This window comes from Lepidochelys kempii, chromosome 2 (genome assembly GCF_965140265.1).
Source record: "Lepidochelys kempii isolate rLepKem1 chromosome 2, rLepKem1.hap2, whole genome shotgun sequence".
Classification (NCBI taxonomy): domain Eukaryota; kingdom Metazoa; phylum Chordata; order Testudines; family Cheloniidae; genus Lepidochelys; species Lepidochelys kempii.
This window is the reverse complement of record NC_133257.1, coordinates 208,853,249-208,875,893: the sequence shown is the minus strand read 5'-3', so window position 1 is coordinate 208,875,893 and position 22,645 is coordinate 208,853,249. Positions and strand designations below refer to the sequence as shown.

The 22,645-nt window shown below is 40.9% G+C and overlaps 1 protein-coding gene across 10 annotated transcripts in view; it reads right to left on the bottom strand.

Moving 5' to 3' along the window:
- Window positions 1–22,645, bottom strand: part of OSBPL3 (oxysterol binding protein like 3) — a 138,278-nt gene that overhangs the window by 17,973 nt on the left and 97,660 nt on the right. For all 10 annotated transcript variants that reach the window (XM_073333699.1, XM_073333694.1, XM_073333703.1 and 7 more), the window contains 6 exons: window positions 17,474–17,608; window positions 16,608–16,701; window positions 10,865–11,115; window positions 5,937–6,074; window positions 3,089–3,152; window positions 376–454 (listed from right to left, as the gene is read on the bottom strand). In XM_073333699.1, coding sequence (XP_073189800.1) covers window positions 376–454; window positions 3,089–3,152; window positions 5,937–6,074; window positions 10,865–11,115; window positions 16,608–16,701; window positions 17,474–17,608 — 761 coding nt within the window. The remainder of the gene's footprint in view (window positions 1–375; window positions 455–3,088; window positions 3,153–5,936; window positions 6,075–10,864; window positions 11,116–16,607; window positions 16,702–17,473; window positions 17,609–22,645) is intronic.

Here is a 22,645-nt window from a genome sequence, read left to right as displayed (position 1 = left end):
TGCAGTAGGGCCCAGTAAGGACCAGGATCATTGTGTTAGGCACTGTAGAAAACACAGAACAGAGTCCCTGACCCAAGGAGCGCTCTCATTATTAAGGGCAGTTAATGTAGCCAAAGAAAGAAAAGAGTCCGTGACCCCCATATACCACAAGTATGAAGCCTGCAGCCTTCTCTTAAAAAAAGGATAAATTAATTTTCTAAGTATTTGTAAAACAATTCTAACTGTGTATGGACAGAAGAACTGCTAAAGGATTTTAGACTTTAAACCAATAGCAAAGGCTCTGAGAGGTATACTACCATACTGTAGTTGTGGTTCTATTTTGTAAATGCAGCCCTGCTTTGTCTGTGGATAGTAATATGTTGATGCAGCACTCACGCTGGCAGAGTTACATGTGTTGTACCAATTGGAACGATTTCCATGGACTTTCCCCAGAATTTGTTTTTCCATCTCACATCTGAAACAGAAAAACATGGACACATTTAGTAGTAAACACAGGTCAATAAAACAATTTCTGAGAGGAATTATTTTGAAAAAGCCTTATGTAATAAAGTGTTTGAGATCCTAAGCAAAGTTTCAGCTATTGACCTGCAAAGCTCCATATAGTTTCTCATTTTTCCAAGGGATGCATGTCTAACATGTCAACCAGAAAGTCAAAGCCAGAAGCAGAAGAAAATGATAATATTCTTTATCCGATTTTGTTCAAATGAATGGAATTGGAATGAACAATTCCTAGATAACATATACTTCATTCACACTCAATATTTTATTAGAACGAGGCCATCTCCAAAAGCAAAGCTCATATTTCAAGGAAATTGAAATTGGGGACTCCAGTCAAAAACCAGGCACCTGGCAACCCTAGGGATACCTCAGGTTGGTGGGACAGAGGGCTCAGCAGTCCACAGTCTAGATTGCACCCCGGGAACCCTGTCACAACTTCGTATCACATAATAAGTAGAAGATCAACATTACCTGAAGTGCTGCCATATAACAGACATGTCAATGGTACACAGACCTCTCACAAAGTTTAAGTGTTAAGGTACTGTACAGATAGTTATGAGATGCTTTATGGTCTCTTATGTAGTTAGGCTGTCATATTTAAAGATCAGTATATTGGAAACATCTCAAGAAAAATGTAGCATGAAAATCCAGAAAGTTTGGATAACATTTGTACCAAATGAGGAGTTAACTGGAAGTCAAAGCACAGATGCTGCGATGGTAGGTGCTTTAGAAGAATAGAGAGACCAGTGTTTATCAAAGTCTCCTTAACATGTGACAGTGGAATAGGCAACCAAAAGTTTCAGTTTCACAATGTGGAAAAAAATGGTTACCAGAATAAACAGCACGGCCAGAACCCACTCTCCTGCCTCACAGAGTTTTAATGACCTCATGAATGAGAAAGACGCATCAGAGCCAGCTTAGAGGACAGAGTCACAATAGAAAAGGCAAGGTAGGGTTGGGTGGGGACGGAGGAGCAGAAAGAGGAATATTCTTCAGAAGACCCCCACAAAAACTGTCACTCAGCATCCAGTTCCTCCAAAACACACGAATGATCGAATTCCAGGAACCACAGCTCTCTCAAGAGGAAAGGAGCCTCTTAAATTTAGAGAGCCTAAAATACTCCATCCGGACAGCCTTGCCAGGCTCAGCAAACCCTGGACTAGACCAAAGTTCCCTCCTTTTAACAAAGAAGGATGCAGGATTGGGAAACATTCACATCATACGAAGAACTTTCCTCACACACTAGCTGCTTTAGGATTAAATTTCTTGATGCTTAGAGTTGCACAAATGATGGGGACTGTCCTGTGGGAAGAGGTGGCAGCCTTAGCCCCAGCATTCTCCTAGCAAAAATCAAAGCGTTGTCAGAGTTCTCTAACAGCTCATCCGACCACCTTTTAATGAACTACGTGTGCCCTGGTTCTGGCTCCTCAGGCACCCAAAAGGAAACTTTAGATTCTCACTTACAAGGCCAGATTCTTTCTGGAGGAGCATTTTGTTCTCACAATGCACAAGATGTTATCATAGCCAGAGATGGTATTTTAAAAAAACAAACACAAAACCAGCCATGTGTATCAGTGTCTTCAATTTTATTAGACAGTTTCTTCCTTGCCATGATGATACTATCCAGTCTTCCCTGTACATTGTCTGGCTCTTTTGCCTGAACTTTTAACCATTAGCTATTTCAGGTCAAGAATAAAGGACTCTTGTCTTGTATTTATTTGCAAGGAAGAGGAATACATTGGAAAGAGGAAAACACAGACTAGTAAGAGCCCCAATTATTTTAAATATGGCCACAGGTGTAATAACTATACTGAAGTCAGACAATACAATTAAAAGACAGACTTAAAGTAGCCCAGATATGTCATGCATTGTCAAACCTCTCAAGTTCAAAGGGTTTAACTCAGTTATGGGGACATGGTTAGGTTCCATCTACTCTATTTCTTAGACTAAGTATATTGGTCAAGGGAAAACCCTGTTGTAACTAGGTCCCATGACTTTGCCATAGTTGTGAAGCAGGCAAGGTCTTTGCACCCATGTTTTTTTGGAAAAATTGGGAATCCCAAGACAGGGGCTAAACAGTCAAACCACACAAATGCCTGTCATGTTGTAATGATTTCCTTTTCTCCTTATGGTTTCAGTTTTAAAAAATGGTACATAGGTTTCTCCATTGTCTTGTCCAAATCTCTTGGGTGGAAGTCGAGGTGGGAGTGGAATTAAAATGTGGTAAATCCTGCAAATGAATCAGACCAGGCCCTAGTTTTCTAGTTCTAATCACATTTTTAATTTTTTTCTAAACTTGAGATGCAACTTTTCCAGTGCTTTATTTAAGCTACAGAACAACATTTCCAGGTTGTTTTAGAAATGCAGACGTTTGTACTGGTGAAATACCATTCATTATTATTCAGGAATGATTTCACAAATGTTATAACAGGCATGCCATAGTCTAGGGGCTGAGATTGCCTAGAGCAGTTCTAATATTACTGAACAGCTGGGGAGGCCTGCCTTTATTGTTCGTCTGGATGTTTAATGTTAGACATAAAATGAAGCTACTATGAAAATGACAGCAGTTAATGATAAACTAAAGAATTACCTTGCCAAAAAGCAAAATTCACAGATTCAGCATGACATGCAGATATTGGTGGGTGATGACTGACCTAGTTGGAAGAAGGGAAAAAATGCATTAACATTAACAAGTTCATTAGAATCTGCTTACATTTTTTCATGTTTGAATTTTACAGTTTAAATGCCTCATTTTCCTTTCATAATTTTGTCCTCAAGGGGAGCTAGTAGAATAAACCGATAACCACTGATGATTAAAAAGGGTTGTGGAAAGTGGGATTTCAAGCAAATATTACAAAGAAAAGACCTGTGACTTTTGTGGGTTGGGTGAACTATTAACTGCATATGTTGCACAGTGTCACTCATGTGGTAATTACATATGGCCTGAGGACCCATGAATGTATTAACAGTAGCCACAAACAGATGTGCAAAAACAAAGGATCAAGTTCACCTCTGGTGTAAGCAGAGTAAAGGGAAAGTTGGCCTCATTTTTAAAGCTGCGGATACCCAAAAATCCCATTAACTTCATTGGAAACTGGTGCTGCTCAGCACCTCTGGGAAAAATCAGACCACATAACCCCATCTTCTGACAATAGCTGCTACAATATGCGGTCTTCTGCACTTGTTCTTCCCAGCAGAAAACCTCAACCACAGCATTTCCTCAGAATTGGGCTTGTGTAGTTGCGTAGATCTGAATTAGGGCAACCGCCAAATAAAGCCAGGGTTGTAAAATAAATAAATTTGACGTTGCAGAGAAAGAAAGAAGAGGAGTGTGGTAAAGCAACCACACAGGGTAGAAGCAGCAGCAATCACATTCACATTCATTTCTTGATAGCTGTGAGCAGGAACTGTGTTAAATGACAGACATTCAGTGCCAGACAAGTAACAGGAATGAGACAAAGAAATTTATTTTCTGTCAAGAGTAAATGCATGCTACTTGGAGTCACATTTCTGTTTTAGCTGGACATGTAAATAATGCAATTTATTTTCTCCTCCGTTATAATTTCTCTTATTCCTTATTAAATCCTTCTGTTTTTTCTGTAAAGGCATTCATGTCCTTATTGAATATCCTTTAATGTATTGTGGTGAGTCTAATATACAGCTAACCTTTAGCACTGTCCTAACCCACATTGGGGTGATAGTCTCCTTCTCAGATGGCACTGCATTCACCCTAGTTTCTAAAATATACTCTATGGGCTAAATATTTACACTGGTAACAGAGCAGAATTATTCTCATTTATTATCTGTATTATAGTAACACTTAGAGGCCACAACTAGGTGCTGGCAGATGCCTGGTAAACGACAATCCCTGCCCCAAAGAAATTTCAATCTAAATAGATCTGACAAGAAGTTGGCTGCCCTGCTTGCTGCATGTTGTGTTCTTTCTGTATTTCTCTGTACCTGCCAACAGCTCCCTCACCCTCTTGCCAGTAAATTCACTGTATTACCTTTCATTTTTATTGAACATATGCACATAGTGGTGTGTGTCTGTAGGATAATAGAAGCCTCCATGATGGTTCTTAGATTCCTAACAAGTTAGAACAAACAAGTTAGTGTTTTTATTATTTGCTTTATTAGGGTTGCCAGTTTTGGTTGGATGTATTCTGGAGGTTTCATCACATGACAATCTTTAATTCCTGGGGACTCCAGGACAATCCTGGAGAGTTGGCAACCATATGCTTTATACAGGGTAGCAGGGCAAATCTTTCCACATTAACTGAAATTACTGTGACATTGCAACAGCGGGCCTGATTCACCACTTCCTTACTCTAGGTCGGTTTTATGCCAGTGCAATTTTCACAAATCAATGGTTTTCATCACCATAAAACTGGAGAACCAGGAACACTAATGGAATTTTAAACCTGATACTTGCCCTACCCATTCCCATATTTCCATCTCAGTAATGCCTGTGACTCATTTCCTGGGGCTAGGTTAAGATTACATAGCACTTTTTTTGGTCACCTGCTTAAGATCTATTGTTCCAGGTTCTGCCTTTACAGTTTAAGAAAAAACTTGTTTCTTAATGGATTCTAATTTAGGGTTACCTGTGACCAAAGTCCTACAATAGGCACAGTTTTTCCCCCATGCCTTTTTATCATGTCTAGATGAGCTGAAACAGTTTTTAACCTGTTACTTCAGTGAATACCATAGTAACCAAAATTCCCCCCCACCCCTTTTAATTTAGTGCTTCAATAACCCCACCTGCTTTTGGTAGAGCCCTGTTTTTAACCTGGTATTATATTTCCTATACTTTAGTCATCTTCCTGTCTGGAGATTATTTGCAGAAATACTCAGACTCTTTGCCTAGCTGTATATGGCCTACAACTACATGAGGGGAGATCCCTGATCTTATAGAGTAAGGACCCAGCCAGTACCTGAAGACAACCCAGGATGCTACAGAAAGTTGCTGGTTGGACAGTTGGTTTATTGCAGTATGCGGGGGCACCATGCTGAAATGCAATAACAAGGTCTGGAGTATTACTGATTGTTAAAGATCACATGAAACTTTTCACAGGAATATGAATACGTGCCCTAGTCCAGGCCAGTTTTCAATATAGGCAATTGGCTTTTGCCCAGGGAAGTTCTTCTGTTACTTCAAGTAGATAAGCTGTTATTCTTTGCTTTGTGGCCGTAAACTGGTGTGTAATGTTAGCACTTCTATAATGGCTGTTACCATGTTTCACCCCAGAGGTAGCTACATTTTAGCAGATAGTGCAGTGATCTCTATAGCTTATAATTCTGCAATGTCTTCTGAAGATGCTATATATGACTTATGCCCACATTCTGTGGGGAGCCCCAGAGGACTGCTGCCATGTATACAGAATTAAACAGTCTATTAAGTGACTAGTGGGACAGTTAAAAGGCACAATATACAGTACCTGTTCTGAAAAAAATTGGAAGCCCTTATCTTCCCGGACACATTCATAGGTTTCTCCAAGCACCGGATTAAATGGCTTACTCCCAGCCCTGTAGTAACTGGATGCATATGCAGATACTGCAAAAGCAGCCACGTACACCTGAGAATAAACAGGATTTTGCTTAATTGGTCATTAACTGTTTTCATTATATAGACAAAAGAGAGGCCTCATACAGATGCCAGATACTACATTCTTCTGCAGTTTGCAAATGTGTGGCTTATTGCAAGCCAACCTTTAACATGAGCATTGAGGTGTGACTCAGTTTGCAGAGTCATTTCAAGGCCTTTATTAAAAATAGGAAGGATCCAAATTCATAAAAGATTAAAACGTACTTCAATTTCTCCTTTCACAACTATGCAGGAAAAAATGAAATCAGAGGCACACCCCAAAAATGGACAGAGAGAGAGACACACACACATGCAGTCTGTGAACTCCAAATGCTGGATCAAAGAATACTTGAGCTGTTAGTCTGCAGTGTTGCAGCCCTGTTGGTCCCAGACTATGAGACACACAAAGGCTATGTCTATACCAGCACTTTTGTCAGCAAAACTTTGGTTGGTCAGGGGTGTGAAAAAATACCCCAACTGACAAAAGCGCCGCTGTAGACTGAGCTATGTCAGTGAAAGAGTATCCCACCACTGACATATCTACCACCACTCGTTGGAGGTGGTTTAATTATGCCGGTGTGAGAGATTTCTCCCACTGGCATAGAGCAGCTACACAGGAAACCTTACAGCGACGCAACTGCAAGAACATGTGTAAGAACATAAGAACGGCTGTACGGGGTCAGACCAAAACTCCATCTAGCCCAGTATCCTGTCTTCTGACAGTGGCCAATACCAGGTGGCCTTGAGGGAATGAACAGAACAGGTCATCATCAAGTGATCCATTCCCTGTCTTCTATTCCCAGCTTCTGGCAAACAGAGGTTAGGGACACCATCCCTGCCCATCCTGGCTAATAGTCATTGATGGATCCATGAATTTATCTAGTTCTTTTTTGAACTTTGTCATAGTCTTGGCCTTCACAACATCCTCTGATTATGTCTACACAGACCATGTTACCAAAGTGGGTAAGGTAATATCTTTTACTGGACCAACTTCTGTCGGTGGAAGGGACAAGATTTCGAGGATTGAGAGGTCAGATATGGAGTGATCGCTTTGTGAAAAGTATTAGTCTATGGGTGATAGGGTGTTTTTGTCTTATCATTTTGCTGTACACGTTCTTTTGAAAGCATAGTGATTATCTGGTTTCACCCATATAGTTGTTGGGGCATTTGATGCACTGGATGTGGTACACCGTATATCTGACCTCTCAATTCTCATCTTCAAAAGGAAACCTACATGACATCTTCAAAAGACAAGCCTGGGAAATTAATTTAATAACTATGCTAGACATTAAAAATCATGGGCTTAACAGAGACACTGCTTTTATGGCTCATTTTATGGCCTAGGACTGCAGATGTGCTACATACCCACTTCATTTTAAGGAGTCTTCTACAACATGTGGACCCTTAATTCTTAACAATCTGTCTCACCTTGTCATCTTCTCCAGAGCAGAGAAAGAGCTCTGAAGTTCAAAAGCTTGTCCCCTCCACCAACAGAAGTTGGTCCAGTAAAAAAAAAAGCTGTTAAAGCAACTCAGAATTTGACACCAATTTAAAATGTACATAAAAACGGTACTTCTAAAAAAATTACTTTAAACAAAATGCCATTCCAAAGAACAGAAACCAGTAAACGAGAAACTGCTTAAAAAGCAATTTCAAATTTTATATTAGAAAATGTCTCAAAACATTAACTGCACACCTGTGGTCCCTAGACTTATGAAACCATATCCTTTGTCCCCCACCCCTAAAACATGGGGAAGGGGCTCATATCTCTAAGGCAACAGTTTACTGGTCTACTTAGGTTTCTGTGTGGGGTCATTAAGGCTATGTCTATACTAGAGAGCTGACAGTAGCAAAGCTTGTGTAGTCACTCTATGCCAATGGGAGAGAGGTCTCCAGTAAACATAATTAAACCACCCCCAATGAGCAGCAATAGCTATGTTGGCGGGAGAAGTGCACACTACCACTTACGCCGCTCGGGGGGGGGTGTGTGTGTGTGGAATATTCACACCCCATAGCAACATACATTTTGCCGACATAAGTGACGCAGCCAGTTTGCCCTGCCATTTGTCTATTGTGTGCTAATCTTTATCTTGCCAGTTTCCTTTACAATAGGTGGCAGATACAAATCCCCCCGCCCCCCCCCCCCGATAGTTATTAGCACCTCTGCAGAACTGAAAAGTCCGAGGAATGAAAATTTGGAAGTTATCCTGTGGACCTTGATTCATCTCTCCTTTCCTTCACTGCCTTCTTCCAAGGAAACTCCCTCCCCTTTTCCTTTCCTTGGGAAAGCCCTAGACTGTGTTGTAGATGTGCTCCCTCTCAAATCTCAGTACCTTAATCCATAAATGAAACACTCAGAAGTAGACTACAAGGTAGTGGGATTTCAGGACATTCATTAACATTAACCCTGGTTTGGGGGTTCTCATGCTGGAGAATTCCCTATTTCTGTTCCCGAATGTAATTTCCCTGACAACTAAGGATCAAAAAAAAATTGTCTTGTTTTTATTTCCTTCTAAAAAGGCAATTACTTATTTCCTTTTTTAATACACATTCTCGAGCAAAAAGAAGAGAGAAAATAATGTCTATTGATAATTGACCTTAAGACATTACTTACTTTGACACAGACTCAAGTATACCTCTAGCAGAATCAGCAGAAATGAGGTAGGATCTTAAAAGTGGGATTAAGTTTTTGTTATACAGAATTTAAAACTTTCTGTTCAGGATTGTTTGAATACAGAAGAGAACAGTGACACTTCATCATGAAAGCCATTGAGCTGAAGTGTTTATTCACTTCAAGGGAAACTGCAAAGCATTAGTTCCAAAACATTAAAAATGCTAATAAGGGATTTTAAACCAATTAGAATATAATTATAGACTTAAAATATTAATATGAGATTACACTTAGAAACAAGGTATGATTGAAATCCATTTCTCCCTCCCTTACCTGCCAAGTTCTGAATTCAAAGTTCTGTCTTTCCGATAGCAAATGCACACCCTAGCCAGCCCGCCCAGCAGTGCTGAGTTAGGTGGTTAGCCCAGGAAATGAAGAAACGTGAAGTCCCGTCTTGGCGATAAGTAAAGGAGAAATGGCTCTTCAAAAATTTCACTTCAAAAGGGCATTTGTGTTTTGACCAAATACACATCTCTTGCCCAGTTTGAGATCGCAAATATTTGATGGTGACTCAAAAAGCTTTACACAAAAAATCTGATTTAAAAAAAGGTAGCTCATTCTGTTAATACTGTTGTAGTTAACATTTTGTTGGAAGACCCGGGACGTGTTCTCCCCCCCTCCAGGGGACGCATGTGTGTGTGGGCGGGAATATGCGGGATCACAGGCCCACCTCCTGATTTGCAGCTGGACTTCTACTGCTGAAGCTGGCTGCCCTCACTCTGCACCTCTCCCCCACTAATTGGCAGGCACAGGTCATCTCTGTGTCCCCCCATGCACTTACAAAATGTTGTGAAAGCAGAATAGATATTGTGCCATTTGTGTTAATCAGTGAAGCATGTTAGGATATAGATATTCAGGCCTGTCTGTAAAGGCTCTAAGAATTTAGGTGTATTCTTATCACTTGGCTAGTTAGAGGTATAAAAGAAAGAATCAAAATCACTGTCTGCCAGTGTAAGGTCCTTCTCTTACTGTGACAGTCTGAGGCCCTGTTCTTAGGCAAAGGCCTTTGGCTAAGCAACAGAGGCAGACATAAGCCGGGAAGCGAACGGTCACCTCCTCACATTCCAAACTAGTCACATTGAAAGAAGGTGCTATTGGGCTGTTAGGAATACAATCCTGTCCTGATAGTGCCTATCGCCTCCAGAGAAAGGGAAGTGCCTAGAAAATGAAAAAGGAAACTTAGTTTGATAGCATCCTGTCTGGCAAGAACTCACTTATCCATAGCTGGGATATAAAACCCTCACTTCTGTATTGTTTTGTCATTATAGTTCCCACTTTGCTATTGTTTGTCTGTATAATCTCTGTCTGGTTCTGTGATTGTTCCTGTCTGCTGTATAATTAATTTTGCTGGGTGTAAACTAATTAAGGTGGTGGGATATAATTGGTTACATAATCATGTTACAATATGTTAGGATTGGTTAGTTAAATTTCAGTAAAATGATTGGTTAAGGTATAGCTAAGCAGAACTCAAGTTTTACTATATAGTCTGCAGTCAGTCAATCAGGAAGTGGGTGGGAATTGGGAACAGGGGTGGGGAAATTGAAATCATGTTTAGCTAAAGGTGGAAATGGGAACAGGGACACACATAAGGTTCTGTAGTGTCAGAGCTGGGAAGGGGGACACTAAGGAAGGAAACTGGAATCATGCTTGCTGGAAGTTCACCCCAATAAACATCGAATTGTTTGCACCTTTGGACTTTGGGTATTGTTGCTCTCTGTTCATGTGAGAAGGACCAGGGAAGTAAGTGGATGAAGGAATAAGCCCCCTAACAAAACATATTAGTTCCACAACAAAACAAAAAAAATCACATTTTAAACCTTTGAGAGAGAAGACAGGCAATACAGACCAGAACTAAGCTTCTCCCTTAACTAAATTTGCAGGAGAATCAGATACCTAAGAATGGCTACTCTGTTAGGACAATGGAAATTATGTCAAACACAGATCACAGGAGCTAGTTATGTTTTCTTTTAAAAACCTGCCCCTCTGTGCTGTAAGCACAAGAAATGAAAAAGTACTTTCTGCTCTCTTAGGCTTAAGAAAATCCATTGTGTTCTGTTTCGGTTACATCTCATGTTGCTCAGAATTGGAAAGGTATGTTTGTTTTTTTTTACCATCCTTTCAAATGAATTCGGGGTACGTGCTGCTTTATCCAGTAGTTCGCTGTATTCCAGTTCTTCACAAAGTCGCTGAAGAGTGTTAAGTGGCTCATTTAACTCAACAGGCATGGCCACCTTGGAGAGATCCTTCCCTATATTGTTTCTCAGGATATTCCACAGGCTGATGTTACTGGTATTAGGACACGGAGCCGGCAAACACGTTCTCCGCTTGGAATGGCTTTCCAACCCACTTTCAGCAATGCAATCTGGAAGGAAATGCCAGAAGCACATTAAGCAATTCATTGTTTTCTTACAGTATCATCTCTTTTGAAAACATTATGGATGTATTAAAGCATCAGCAATTTCCTTATCCTTCAGACAAAGCTTCGCTCCCCATGTGACTCAAATATTGACTTGTGGTTTGAAGATATCTGCTGTACACTGATCATTTAAAACAAGATTTTAAACCAAGCAAGTTTTATGCAGATATATATGAAGCATAAATGCTTGAAAAGAATCCCTTGAAATGCTCTGTAAAAGCCTAAAAGAGTAGGTCTACACTGCAATAAAACACTTGCAGCTGGCCCATGTCAGCTGACTTGGGTCATGGGGCTCGGCCTGCAGTGCTATAAAATTACAATGTAGACATTTGGGCTCAGGCTGGATCCCAGACTATGGGACCCCAGGAGAAGGGAGAATCCCTGAGTCTGAATGTCTATACTGCAATTTTATAGCCCCGCAACTCAAGCCCTGCAAGTACGAGTCACTTGGTATAGCCCAGACACGGGTGTTTTAGTGCAGTGCAGACATATCCACAGGCTCTTAGAAGTTACACCTCTAAAGAGCACATATGATATCTATCTTGTTTTACAAGAGACTGATTCATGTACATTTAAGTAACAAAAAAACGCCTTCCTGACAGATCTTCAATTAAGCGGACATTCTTTTTAGAAGACAAAAATGTGCTTTCCAGAACCCAAGTGTGAAAACACCTCCTCCTTCATCTCTTTATACTGAATTAATAGACTCCTCATATCAGGAAAAATCTGTTGCTGGAGGCAAACACCAGATATTTGTTGGCAGGCTTTTCCATGATGCTCATCAGAGTACCCAAATACCTCACAAACATTACTGAATTTAGCTTCACGACACACCTATGTGCTGGAGAAGGTCACAGGAGGACTATGAGTTTACTTGACATTCAAAAGGATAACTCACACATCCAAGAGAACGGCTGAGCTCTGTGTTGGGGTGTCAGAGCAATCTGGGCACGATAAATAGTTCCAAGTTTTATAGTAAATGACTTGAGATAGATTTTAAATAAAAACCACACCACAGGGATAAGCCTTAGCCCAGAGAGTGTGTCACAACATGAACTGGCCTGAGTAGAATACTTGGATTAGCTATATCCTCACCCTATTTGTCTAAACCATCATCAGGTATATTCTCCTCTCACCCCTCCCACTATCTCACCAGCTTATTTTCAATCAATCACCCTGAACAGCGTCTATTTGTTTCTACAGCGCCCATCTCTGATCCTGGTACATTTGGGTGCTGCCTCAGTACATCATTTCCTCCTTTTCCATGTTGTCTTCCCCACATGAGTCTTCAAGGCCACGTCTCACTCAGAGGGATGGATACGACTGCCTCCATAGTCTGTCTACACTTTCCTGCAAAGCATTGCCCATGAAGATAGAGTTTGTCCATTTTTAAAAAGTTCCCCACTTTGTACTAACACCAGTAAAACTCCACTGGTGCCTGCAATGGTGAGAGGGTGGTAAAAATATAGTGGCCATCTACATTACATTGTCTAACTCTGCTTAGACCATGCCAAAATGACACTGTAGAAAAGTGGCACCTGGCTGGGCTACGCTATTGCTGCCAACTTTGCCAGCACTGTTTTAAGGGCACCAGTGAACTTCCAGAAAGTTGCCAATGCACACAGTCACAGCGCTGCCCAGAGCGCTCTGCCTCTGCGGTTCTCCCAGACACTGATTACCCAAGAATGAAGGACTAAGAGTTTGAACTCTCATCCCTGCATGGTAGCTATGACAAACAACACAGAATAGGTGAATTATAATTTATTGCACATTATTTTCCTGCCTACATGCAATCTGTCATAATGCTAGTTTGCATAAAAGACTGAAAGCATCCTGAACTTGAGAGCCCACCTGGGGTAAGAAAACAATTAACATACTTGAATGACTTCCCTTTCAGAAAGAGGTTGACTCAGACCTTCCCATGGGGGAGGAAGACAATTAACATCCAAAAAAAAAAAAAAGAAAGAGACTCAGCCCAAAAGGAAGCTGTTTTCCTAGACCCCAGCAGGGAGGAGATCTCCTTTGAAAAGGCAACAAAAGTGATAAAAATGTATTCTGGTTCAAAACAGCTCTTTGAAATGGGATGCTGTCACACCCTTTGAAACCCTCAGATTGCATAGCAAGGACTAATCAACTGAACTAAATAGTTTGGGCTACATCCTCAGCTGGTGTAAGTTGTTGTAGCTCCATGGAAGTCACCAAAGATGTGGCCTATTAAAAGCAATATCAACAGCTGTAAATACATCAGGGCATACATAATCCGAGATAAACAGCAGATGTATAGTCTAACCATGCTAATGGAGGCTTGACACCAAGGCTAGCTTTTTCAGTTAGGCACTTACATCCATACTTTGGGTGCCTACATACAATGTTCTATTTCCAGAAGTGCAGATTTTTCAGTGGTCGCTGGTTTCATTTAGAGTTGTGGGTGTTGAGCACCTGTAATAATCAGGAAGCTTCTTTCAGTGTCTAACTTTAGGAGTGTACATTTGAAAAATTTGGTGATGGTTTCCTAGAGCTGTAACAGATGGTCTTGCTACACAGTGTGGAAGATCACGGACATGCTGAGCTGTCTTGAGAGCTAGATTTTAAGAGCAGATGGGACAATTATGATCAGCTAGTCTGAGCTCCTGCAGAACATAGGCCACTGAATTTCACCAAATGATTCTTGTATCAATCCTATAACTTCTGGTTCAGCTAAAAGCGTATCTTCTAGAAAGACATCCAATCTTGATTTAAGCTGAAGTGGCAGAGGGAGAACAGGGAACCAGGAACTCGGCATGCACAGAACTTCTAATACGAAAGTTATAGTTCCAGCCTCTAACCCTTGTAACCAAATAACTCCTTAGTGCAGCTTTCCATAGTCCAGGAAAAGAGAAAAGCATATTTATATGATGTTGGTTTTATGTATTTCTTCCCATTCTCTTTTTTAAAAAGAATAATCATTTTGAATGAAAAATGCAAGGTCCCCATGCAATCAGCAAGATATTTAAATGAACACAATTAGGGCTGTCAAGTGATTAAAAAAATTAAATCACAATTAATCGCACTGTTAATCACAATTAATTTCACGATTAATCACACTGTTAAACAATAGAATACCATTTATTTCAATATTTTTGGATGTTTTCTGTTTTCAAATGTAATTGAAATCAATATAACAGAATACAAAGTGTACAGTGCTCACTTTATATTTATTTTTGATTACAAGTATTTGCACTGTAAAAAACAAATAGTATTTTTCAATTCACCTAATATGAGTACTGAAGTGCTATCTCTTTATCATGAAAGTTGAGCTTACAAATGTAGAATTATGTATAAAAAACACTCAAAATCCAAAAATAAAACAATGCAAAATTTTAGAGCTTGCAAATCCACTCAGTCCTACTTCTTGTTCAGCCAATCGCTCAGACAAACAAGCTTGTTTACATTTGCAGGAGATAATGATGCCCGCCTTTTGTTTACAATGTTACCTGAAAATGACAACAGGCATTCTCATGGTACTGTTGCAGCCGTCGTCGCAAGATATTTACGTGCCAGATGCGCTAAAGATTCCTATGTCCTTTCATGCTTCAACCACCATTCCAGTGGACATGCGTCCATGCTGATGACGGATTCTGCTCGATAACCATCCAAAGCAGTGCAGACTGATGCATGCTCATTTTCATTATCTCAGTCAGATGCCACCAGCAAAAGGTTGATTTTCTTTTTTGGTGGTTCAGATTCTGTAGTTTTCACATTGGAGTGTTGTTCTTTTAAGACTTCTGAAAGCATGCTTCACACCTCATCCCTCTCCGATTTTTGATGGTACTTCAGATTTTTAAGTCTTGAGTCGAGTGCTGTAGCTATCTTTAGAAATCTCACATTGATACCTTCTTTGCGTTTTGTGAAATCTGTAGTGAAAGGGTCCTTAAAATGAACAGCATGTGCTGGGTCATCATCTGAGACTGCTAGAACACGAAATATACGGCTGAATGTGGGTAAAACAGAGCAAGGGACATACAATTCTCCCCCAAGGAATTCAGTCACAAATTTAATTAACACATTTTTTTTAATGAGCCTCATCAGCATGGAAGCATATCCTCTGGAATGGAGGTCGAAACATGAAGGGGCATACAAATGTTTAGCATATCTGGTACATAAGTACCTTGCAATGCCAGCTACAAAAGTGCCATGCAAATGGCATTTCTCACTTTCTGGTGACATTGTAAATAAGAAGAGGACAGCATTATCTCCTACAAATGCAAACAAACTTGTTTCTCTTAGTAATTGCCTGAACAAGAAGTAGGACTGAGTGGACTTGTAGGCTCTGAAGTTTTACATTGTTTTGTTTTTGAGTGCAGTTATGTAACCAAAAAACAAACAAAAAAAAAATCTATATTTGTAAATTGCACTTTCACAACAAAGATTGCACTACAGTACTTGTATGAGGTGAATTGAAAAATACCATTTCTTTTGTTTATCATTTTTACAGTGCAAATATTTGTAATAAAAATATACAATTTGATTACAACACAGAATAAAATATATGTGAAAATGTAGAAAAACATCAAGATATTTAATAAATTTCAATTGTATTCTATTGTTTAACAGTGCGATTAAAACTGCGATTAATCACAATTAAATTTTTTTTTAGTTAATAGTGTGGGTTAACTGCGATTAATCGACAGCCCTAAACACAAAGACTACATCTGCACTACAGACCTTAGAGCGGCACATCTGTACCGCTGCAGCTGCGTTGGTGTAAGGTCTCCTGTGTAGCCACTCTATGCCGGGAGTAGAAAGCTCTCCTGCTGGCCTAATTAAACCACCCCCAAAGAGGGGCGATAGCTATGTTGGCAGGAGATGCTCATGTCAGTCAGGGTTGTGTTTTCTCACACCACTTTCTGACAAAGGTTTTGCTGACAAGTGCTAGTGTAGACAAAACCAAGAGGAGGAAAGTACTATGGTCATACACCAGGCCTATCAGTGTAGAGTTATTCTTACATTTCTTTAAATAAGCTGCATTTTGTTAACCGTAACTATTCTGTGGATTTGAATGGTATCTAAGGGTACAAGTTTGTATTGAAGATCCAGAGTGATGAGAAAATATCTACCTTTTAGTGAAGAGATAGGACCTGGGGTTAGCTACTCCATAGGGTCCCAAGGTCATGGAAAGAAGCTTGGGAGCAGCTGCAGGTCTCTGCAGAGAGGTGACAGACAGCAGACAAGTGTCTATGCTGATACACAGCAACCCTCCCACCTTAAAATGATCAGAGCACAATTGACTGCACTAAGAGTATCCAAACAACAAAAACACCACTCCAAAAACAGTTCAAATCTTAAAAGGAAAGCAAAAACTAGCCAATGTCTACGTCTTGAAATCTGTGATACCAGAGTGATTTCTGGTAAGAAAATGCCTCTTCTCAGAATAGGATACAACAAATCACCAATCTTACCCAAAGTTTGCCTTTCATTCTCAATGTCGTTACTTAGGTTATCCTCTGAGATGTTATCACTTATATCACTGGCATATGAGTCATCATCGGATACCTGGTGGGCAGGGGAAGGAAATAATATAAATAAGTTTGCATTATGCTACTCCTGACAACTGTTATGATGCTTTGTGAAATTAACGGAAAAAAGATCCGTCATTTAAAGAGATCTGTATTGTTTTCTCTGTGTTTCTGTGCTGCATAGAAGCAACAGGTAAGCCTAACAATACAAATAGGTGTACAGATCACAGATCCATCACTAAAAGGATTTCATAAATCATTACTCAATTATTATTTTATTGAATATAAAACTTGTTTTCTTTGATCCTGAAAAATTAGAGATTGGCCTTTCATGAAATTCCAAAAAGCTTATAAAACTTAAAGACTTATAAGACTTTCTTATATTTCAAGAAATAGAAAACAAAGTTTAAAATTGCATGCTGCAGTAGCATCTGCCATAGGTCAACCTACAGGTGCCGCAAGAAAAAAAACGTACAAATACACAATAGTTTGATAAAATTTCTTGCAGCTCCTGTAGGATGACTCAGGACAGATGCTGCAAAAATACATTCCTTATATTTATTTTAAAATCAGGTGTGCAAGCTACGTTGCCTGTTCTCCCTCTTCAGCCACCTCCCGTACATACTTTTTAACTGTTTTATTTTTTTAAGAGAGTAGCAAACAATTAAGTGTATGTGACGTTGAAATCCTCCAAAATATTTCATTTGTAGTAGATCAGCAAGTTTGCAATTACCACGCAAAAAAGATAAAAGGTTAAATATGTTGAAATACGGTACATCAGAGAGATATTCTGATATTTGTGCTCAGACCTCGTTTTCTGAAGAACTTGCAGACAGCAGGACTTCTTGAGCATCAAAAAACTCTGAGAGAGAGTCCGTGACAGACAGCCTACTTTCACTGGAGAGCTGGTGAACCAGGCTTCTGCTTCTTTCTCTTGAATTTTCCTGTTTAAAATAAATAAAAGGCTTTTAGGGAAAAGTATGGTAAGTAGCAAAGTGTACATGTACGTACAAACCAACAGATATACGACTCAGAGAGAGGGCTTAAACGTTGCCACAGATGAATGCATGCGCCCTGCACAGTTTACTGTAGCAAGCATGCATTTCAAAGAGGGGACAAGCAGCAAAGTGCAGAAGAATCAGACACACAAATGACAAAGTGAAGCTCAGTAATGTGTAGTTTGCAGAATCAGTTACTGCTCTTGCGTATGCATCTTTTTTTCAAGAACAGCTCTTAAAATGTTGTAACAGTCAAGTGATCCGTTGAGCTAAATGCATGCGTGTACATAGTTTCCCCATGAAAGGAAAGCAACTACAAAAACTCCGTTTATTGATGTGGACACAACAGCAAAATGGGAACAGACATATGCATGGAATTAAGCGGCAGGCCACAACTTTTATTAAACTTTAACACAGGGGAGGGGCATCAGCCACACATCACACAGACTCTTCTATAGCAGGCACTTAATTGGTTCCAGTGCAGGGTTACAGGGCTCCTTACCATATAACCCACAACATGGGGCAGCTCTCTCCTCAGCCTCCCCTCTCCTCCCTCCCACCAAGGAGGCGGCTCTCTTAGAGTCCTAGCAGCCTCCCCACCACAAGGGGGAGGGACTTTGCAGCAAGGTGGGGACCTCAGCCCACAAGGTCTCACCCTATTACATGAGCCCAAGGTCTATCACCAAAATCCCAAGACTTTTACTTCTGGGAACGCCTCATTTGATTCTCTTAACTGCACTAGAAAAGCCACAGGGGGTGCCAGCAACTAGCCCCACCCAGTCATGCAGGTCAGTATCACAACCCCTGCCCAATCCACGCCTGAATGTATTGTAGCCATATGTCAGCATCTCCATCTGTAGGATGTAGGCCATCATCCCCCAAAACTCCTGGCTGATTGTAATGGATATGGCACTAAATGTAAGACTCTCCCCTAGCCTCTGCAAATTTGTCATTTATTTCCTCCCAAGCCTTGTTTAAAACACAAGATGTTCATTGAATTGGCATACAAAGATTTACAGGAGCCAAAGAGTATTCTAAATGAAGGTCTTCCTTTCCTAGCTATCTTCCTGCTGCTAGGCCACTTATGCAGCAGTAGTACTGCACCCAGTCCTCATGTGCAGCACCCCCTGTTAATGAAGAATATCATATTACCAAGGTTACTTAAAGGAAATAGCCTTTGCTGTGGGATTCATAGCTGAGTTTATACATTATAATGGGGATTTAAGACCACAGCAAGTCTTAAACAGTCTTTGTGTACTTGGCACAGTGACGCTGTTGGCAGGCTAGTGATGGCAGGAGAAGCACCAAGAGACTCATTATTTTGGACTATCTACTGGGTATAGAGAGGGAAAAATCATAGAATCATAAAATCATAGAATATCAGGGTTGGAAGGGACCTCAGGAGGTCATCTAGTCCAACCCCCTGCTCAAAGCAGGACCGATCCCCAATTAAATCATCCCAGCCAGGGCTTTGTCAAGCCTGACCTTAAAAACTTTTAAGGAAGGAGATTCCATCACCTCCCTAGGTAACGCATTCCAGTGCTTCACCACCCTCCTAGTGAAAAAGTTTTTCCTAATATCCAAACTAAATCTCCCACACTGCAACTTGAGAACTTCCTCTCCTGAGAATTGAGTAATCGATCATTTCATGATCGCATTCACCCAAACTGTTTCTGACCTTCAGATGAACAAACTCCTGCGTGAGAATCAAGTCTAAAATTTCTGTCCTCCAGTTCCTTCCTCCACCTTCTGAAAGAAGCCGTTAGAGATTTTGTGTTTTGCTCTGTTACCTTTTCCAAGAGCCGTCTGGGTGGTTAATGTCCCCCATTACTACCAGGCTTTGGGATATTTCTGTTATTTGTTCCAGAAATGACCTCATCCACCTCTGCCCTCCTGATTTGGTGGTCTGTAGTAGACCCCCCTATCACAAGATCCCCGTTTCTTTCCCCTTTGATCTTCACCCAGAGATGTGGAATGGATAGTCAAGGGAGAGCACCCTTTGCTCCAACACTCTTGGTACATGAGGTTTCTTCAAGGAGTTGCTCATGGCCAGGGGGAGATGAGGCTGAATGGGGCCTGGGTCCACTAAACGGCCAGCTCCTCAAATCTAGTTCCCTGGAAGATATCTCAGGGCCCTGCAGGGGGGTTCAGCTCACCAGCAAGCCCTTAGCGCTACAATTTGCCCTGTCCAAGCTCACATTCATTGGAAGGGTGTTCAGAGGTTTGGGCATTAGCACGGGCTTTGGGAGACCCTGTCTGCCACAGTCTTTTTGGGTAAGTTACCTCCTCTCTCTGTGCCTCAATTCCCCCTCTGTAAAATCCCCAAACCCACAGGGGTGGTGGGAGGATAAATACATGACAGACGTAGGCTGATGAGGACCCTGTGTAGATGAGAGAAATAGTTATTCAGCGTGATAAAAGTGCAATTCCCAGCTATAGCCGGGCAACCCCTTGAGTTGCTTTCCAGATTATAATTTGGAGAGATGACTTTTGGTGGATTTTTTCCATTTTATTGTTGAGCTCTTATCTAATTGTACACAATGTGTTGTGGTAATTGTAGTAGGTACTTGATGCCAGCAACACAGTACCGGTACATGCTATAGAACCAACAAGCCCAATACAGGACAGATGGAATTCCTCCACCCTCAGCCTCCTCTTTCAATTTTGTAGACAAACTCTCCTATGCTGCCATTTTACAAGAGGCCTAGTATACCACCTAAAAAGCATAGTAGGCCAGGCCAATATTTGATTTGTAAATGGACACTCTACAATTCTCATCTTAGTTATGGGTTCCAAATTATCTGCTGTTACCTTTTGGGCAGTGAAGCTACAGCATTCAACATTAAGAAGTGGGTAGGAACAAGCGTCCTTGTTCTTTAACACCTCCACAGCTCCTGGGGAGAAGGACAAGGTGGCTTGCTGAGCACGTTACTGCCCTCCAGTTTCATTCTGCATATGCCTATGTTAACTGTAAGATCCAATATAGAAGAACATACTTAACTAACTGGTAGCCTAATAAATGGCTGCCCCTGCTTAGGTAACTGTCAGGGAACACACTCAGTGCAATGAGTTTTAGTGACTGAGCACACGATAAATAGCTCACATCTTCCCCTTATTCCATCATCCGGGGCAGCGTTGTGTTGCAAGCATCTACCACCTTCGTCTGACCAAGGCAACACCAATGTCCACTTGCTTACCACCTTCTTTGATGCAATTCAACCATTGCTTCCTCAGGGTCTCTTTTCCTACTTCCCTCTCCTGCTATGTTATCTTCCCCAGGCCCTCTTCATTCACATCTATATGTATCCAAACCAGCAAAGTTGTGCTTCCTAGATTTTGCCAGCCACATCACAGACTTTGCAAAATGAAAGCATTAGAATGGAAGTCAATCTCTCTCTTTGTGTGACTCTTTATTGCGTACTTGTGACACCTTAGAGACTAACCAATTTATTTGAGCATAAGCTTTCGTGAGCTACAGCTCACTTCATTGGATGCATATTGTGGAAAGTATAGAAGATTTTTTTACACACACAAAGCATGAAAAAATGGGTGTTTTACCACTACAAAAGGTTTTCTCTCCCCCCACCCCACTCTTCTGCTGGTAATAGCTTATCTAAAGTGATCACTCTCCTTACAATGTGTATGATAATCAAGGTGGGCCATTTCCAGCACAAATCCAGGGTTTAACAAGAACGTCTGGGGGGGTGGGAGAGGGTAGGAAAAAACAAGGGGAAATAGGTTACCTTGCATAATGACTTAGCCACTCCCAGTCTCTATTCAAGCCTAAGTTAATTGTATCCAATTTGCAAATGAATTCCAATTCAACAGTCTCTCGCTGGGAGTCTGGTTTTGAAGTTTTTGTGGTAATATCGCAACTTTCATGTCTGTAATCACGTGACCAGAGAGATTGAAGTGTTCTCCGACTGATTTATGAATGTTATAATTCTTGACATCTGATTTGTGTCCATTTATTCTTTTACATAGAGACCATCCAGTTTGACCAATGTACATGGCAGAGGGGCATTGCTGGCACATGATGGCATATATCACATTGGTGGACGTGTGGCTGATGTTATTAGGCCCTGTGATGGTGTCCCCTGAATAGATATGTGGGCACAGTTGGCAACGGGCTTTGTTGCAAGGATAGGTTCCTGGGTTAGTGGTTTTGTTGTGTGGTATGTGGGTGCTGGTGAGTATTTGCTTCGGGTTGGGGGGCTGTCTGTAAGTAAGGACTGGCCTATCTCCCAAGATTTGTGAGAGTGTTGGGCCATCCTTCAGGATAGGTTGTAGATCCTTAATAATGTGTTGGAGGGGTTTTAGTTGGGGGCTGAAGGTGACGGCTAGTGGCGTTCTGTTATTTTCTTTGTTAGGCCTGTCCTGTAGTAGGTGATGAAGTGAGCTGTAGCTCACGAAAGCTTATGCTCAAATAAATTGGTTAGTCTCTATAGTGCCACAAGTACTCTTTTTCTTTTTGCGAATACAGACTAACACGGCTGTTATTCTGAAACCTGTCTTTATTGCGTGAAAACATCTCATTTCAAACACCTGTAGATATTGGCCCTGAACCCATGCTTCTGAATCACGTAGCACTGCACGGCACACCATAGTTCTATACAATTAGGCTTTTAGTCTCAGTGGCATGTGCTTGTCATTCACGACCCCTGAGATGTTATTTCACATACTCCCAGCACTCTCCAGTCTGGATTGTATCTCACGTTCAGGCTTGCCATCTCCTTAACACAGCCGCCAAGCTACTTGAATTGGCCAGACTGGTTTAATGGTACTCCATTAAACTTTATATCCAGTTTCCCTGTGGCACTTTACTGACCCAAGTGACTTCAGTCTTAGGCATGGGATGGAAACTAGTATGACCGCTTAGCTGGTCATACCATGCATAAAGTAGCTTCTCACTTTTTCCCACTGGGATGTTTTTGCTGATGTCATCCATCAATATGGTAAACAGGAGAGGACTGAGGGTCAACC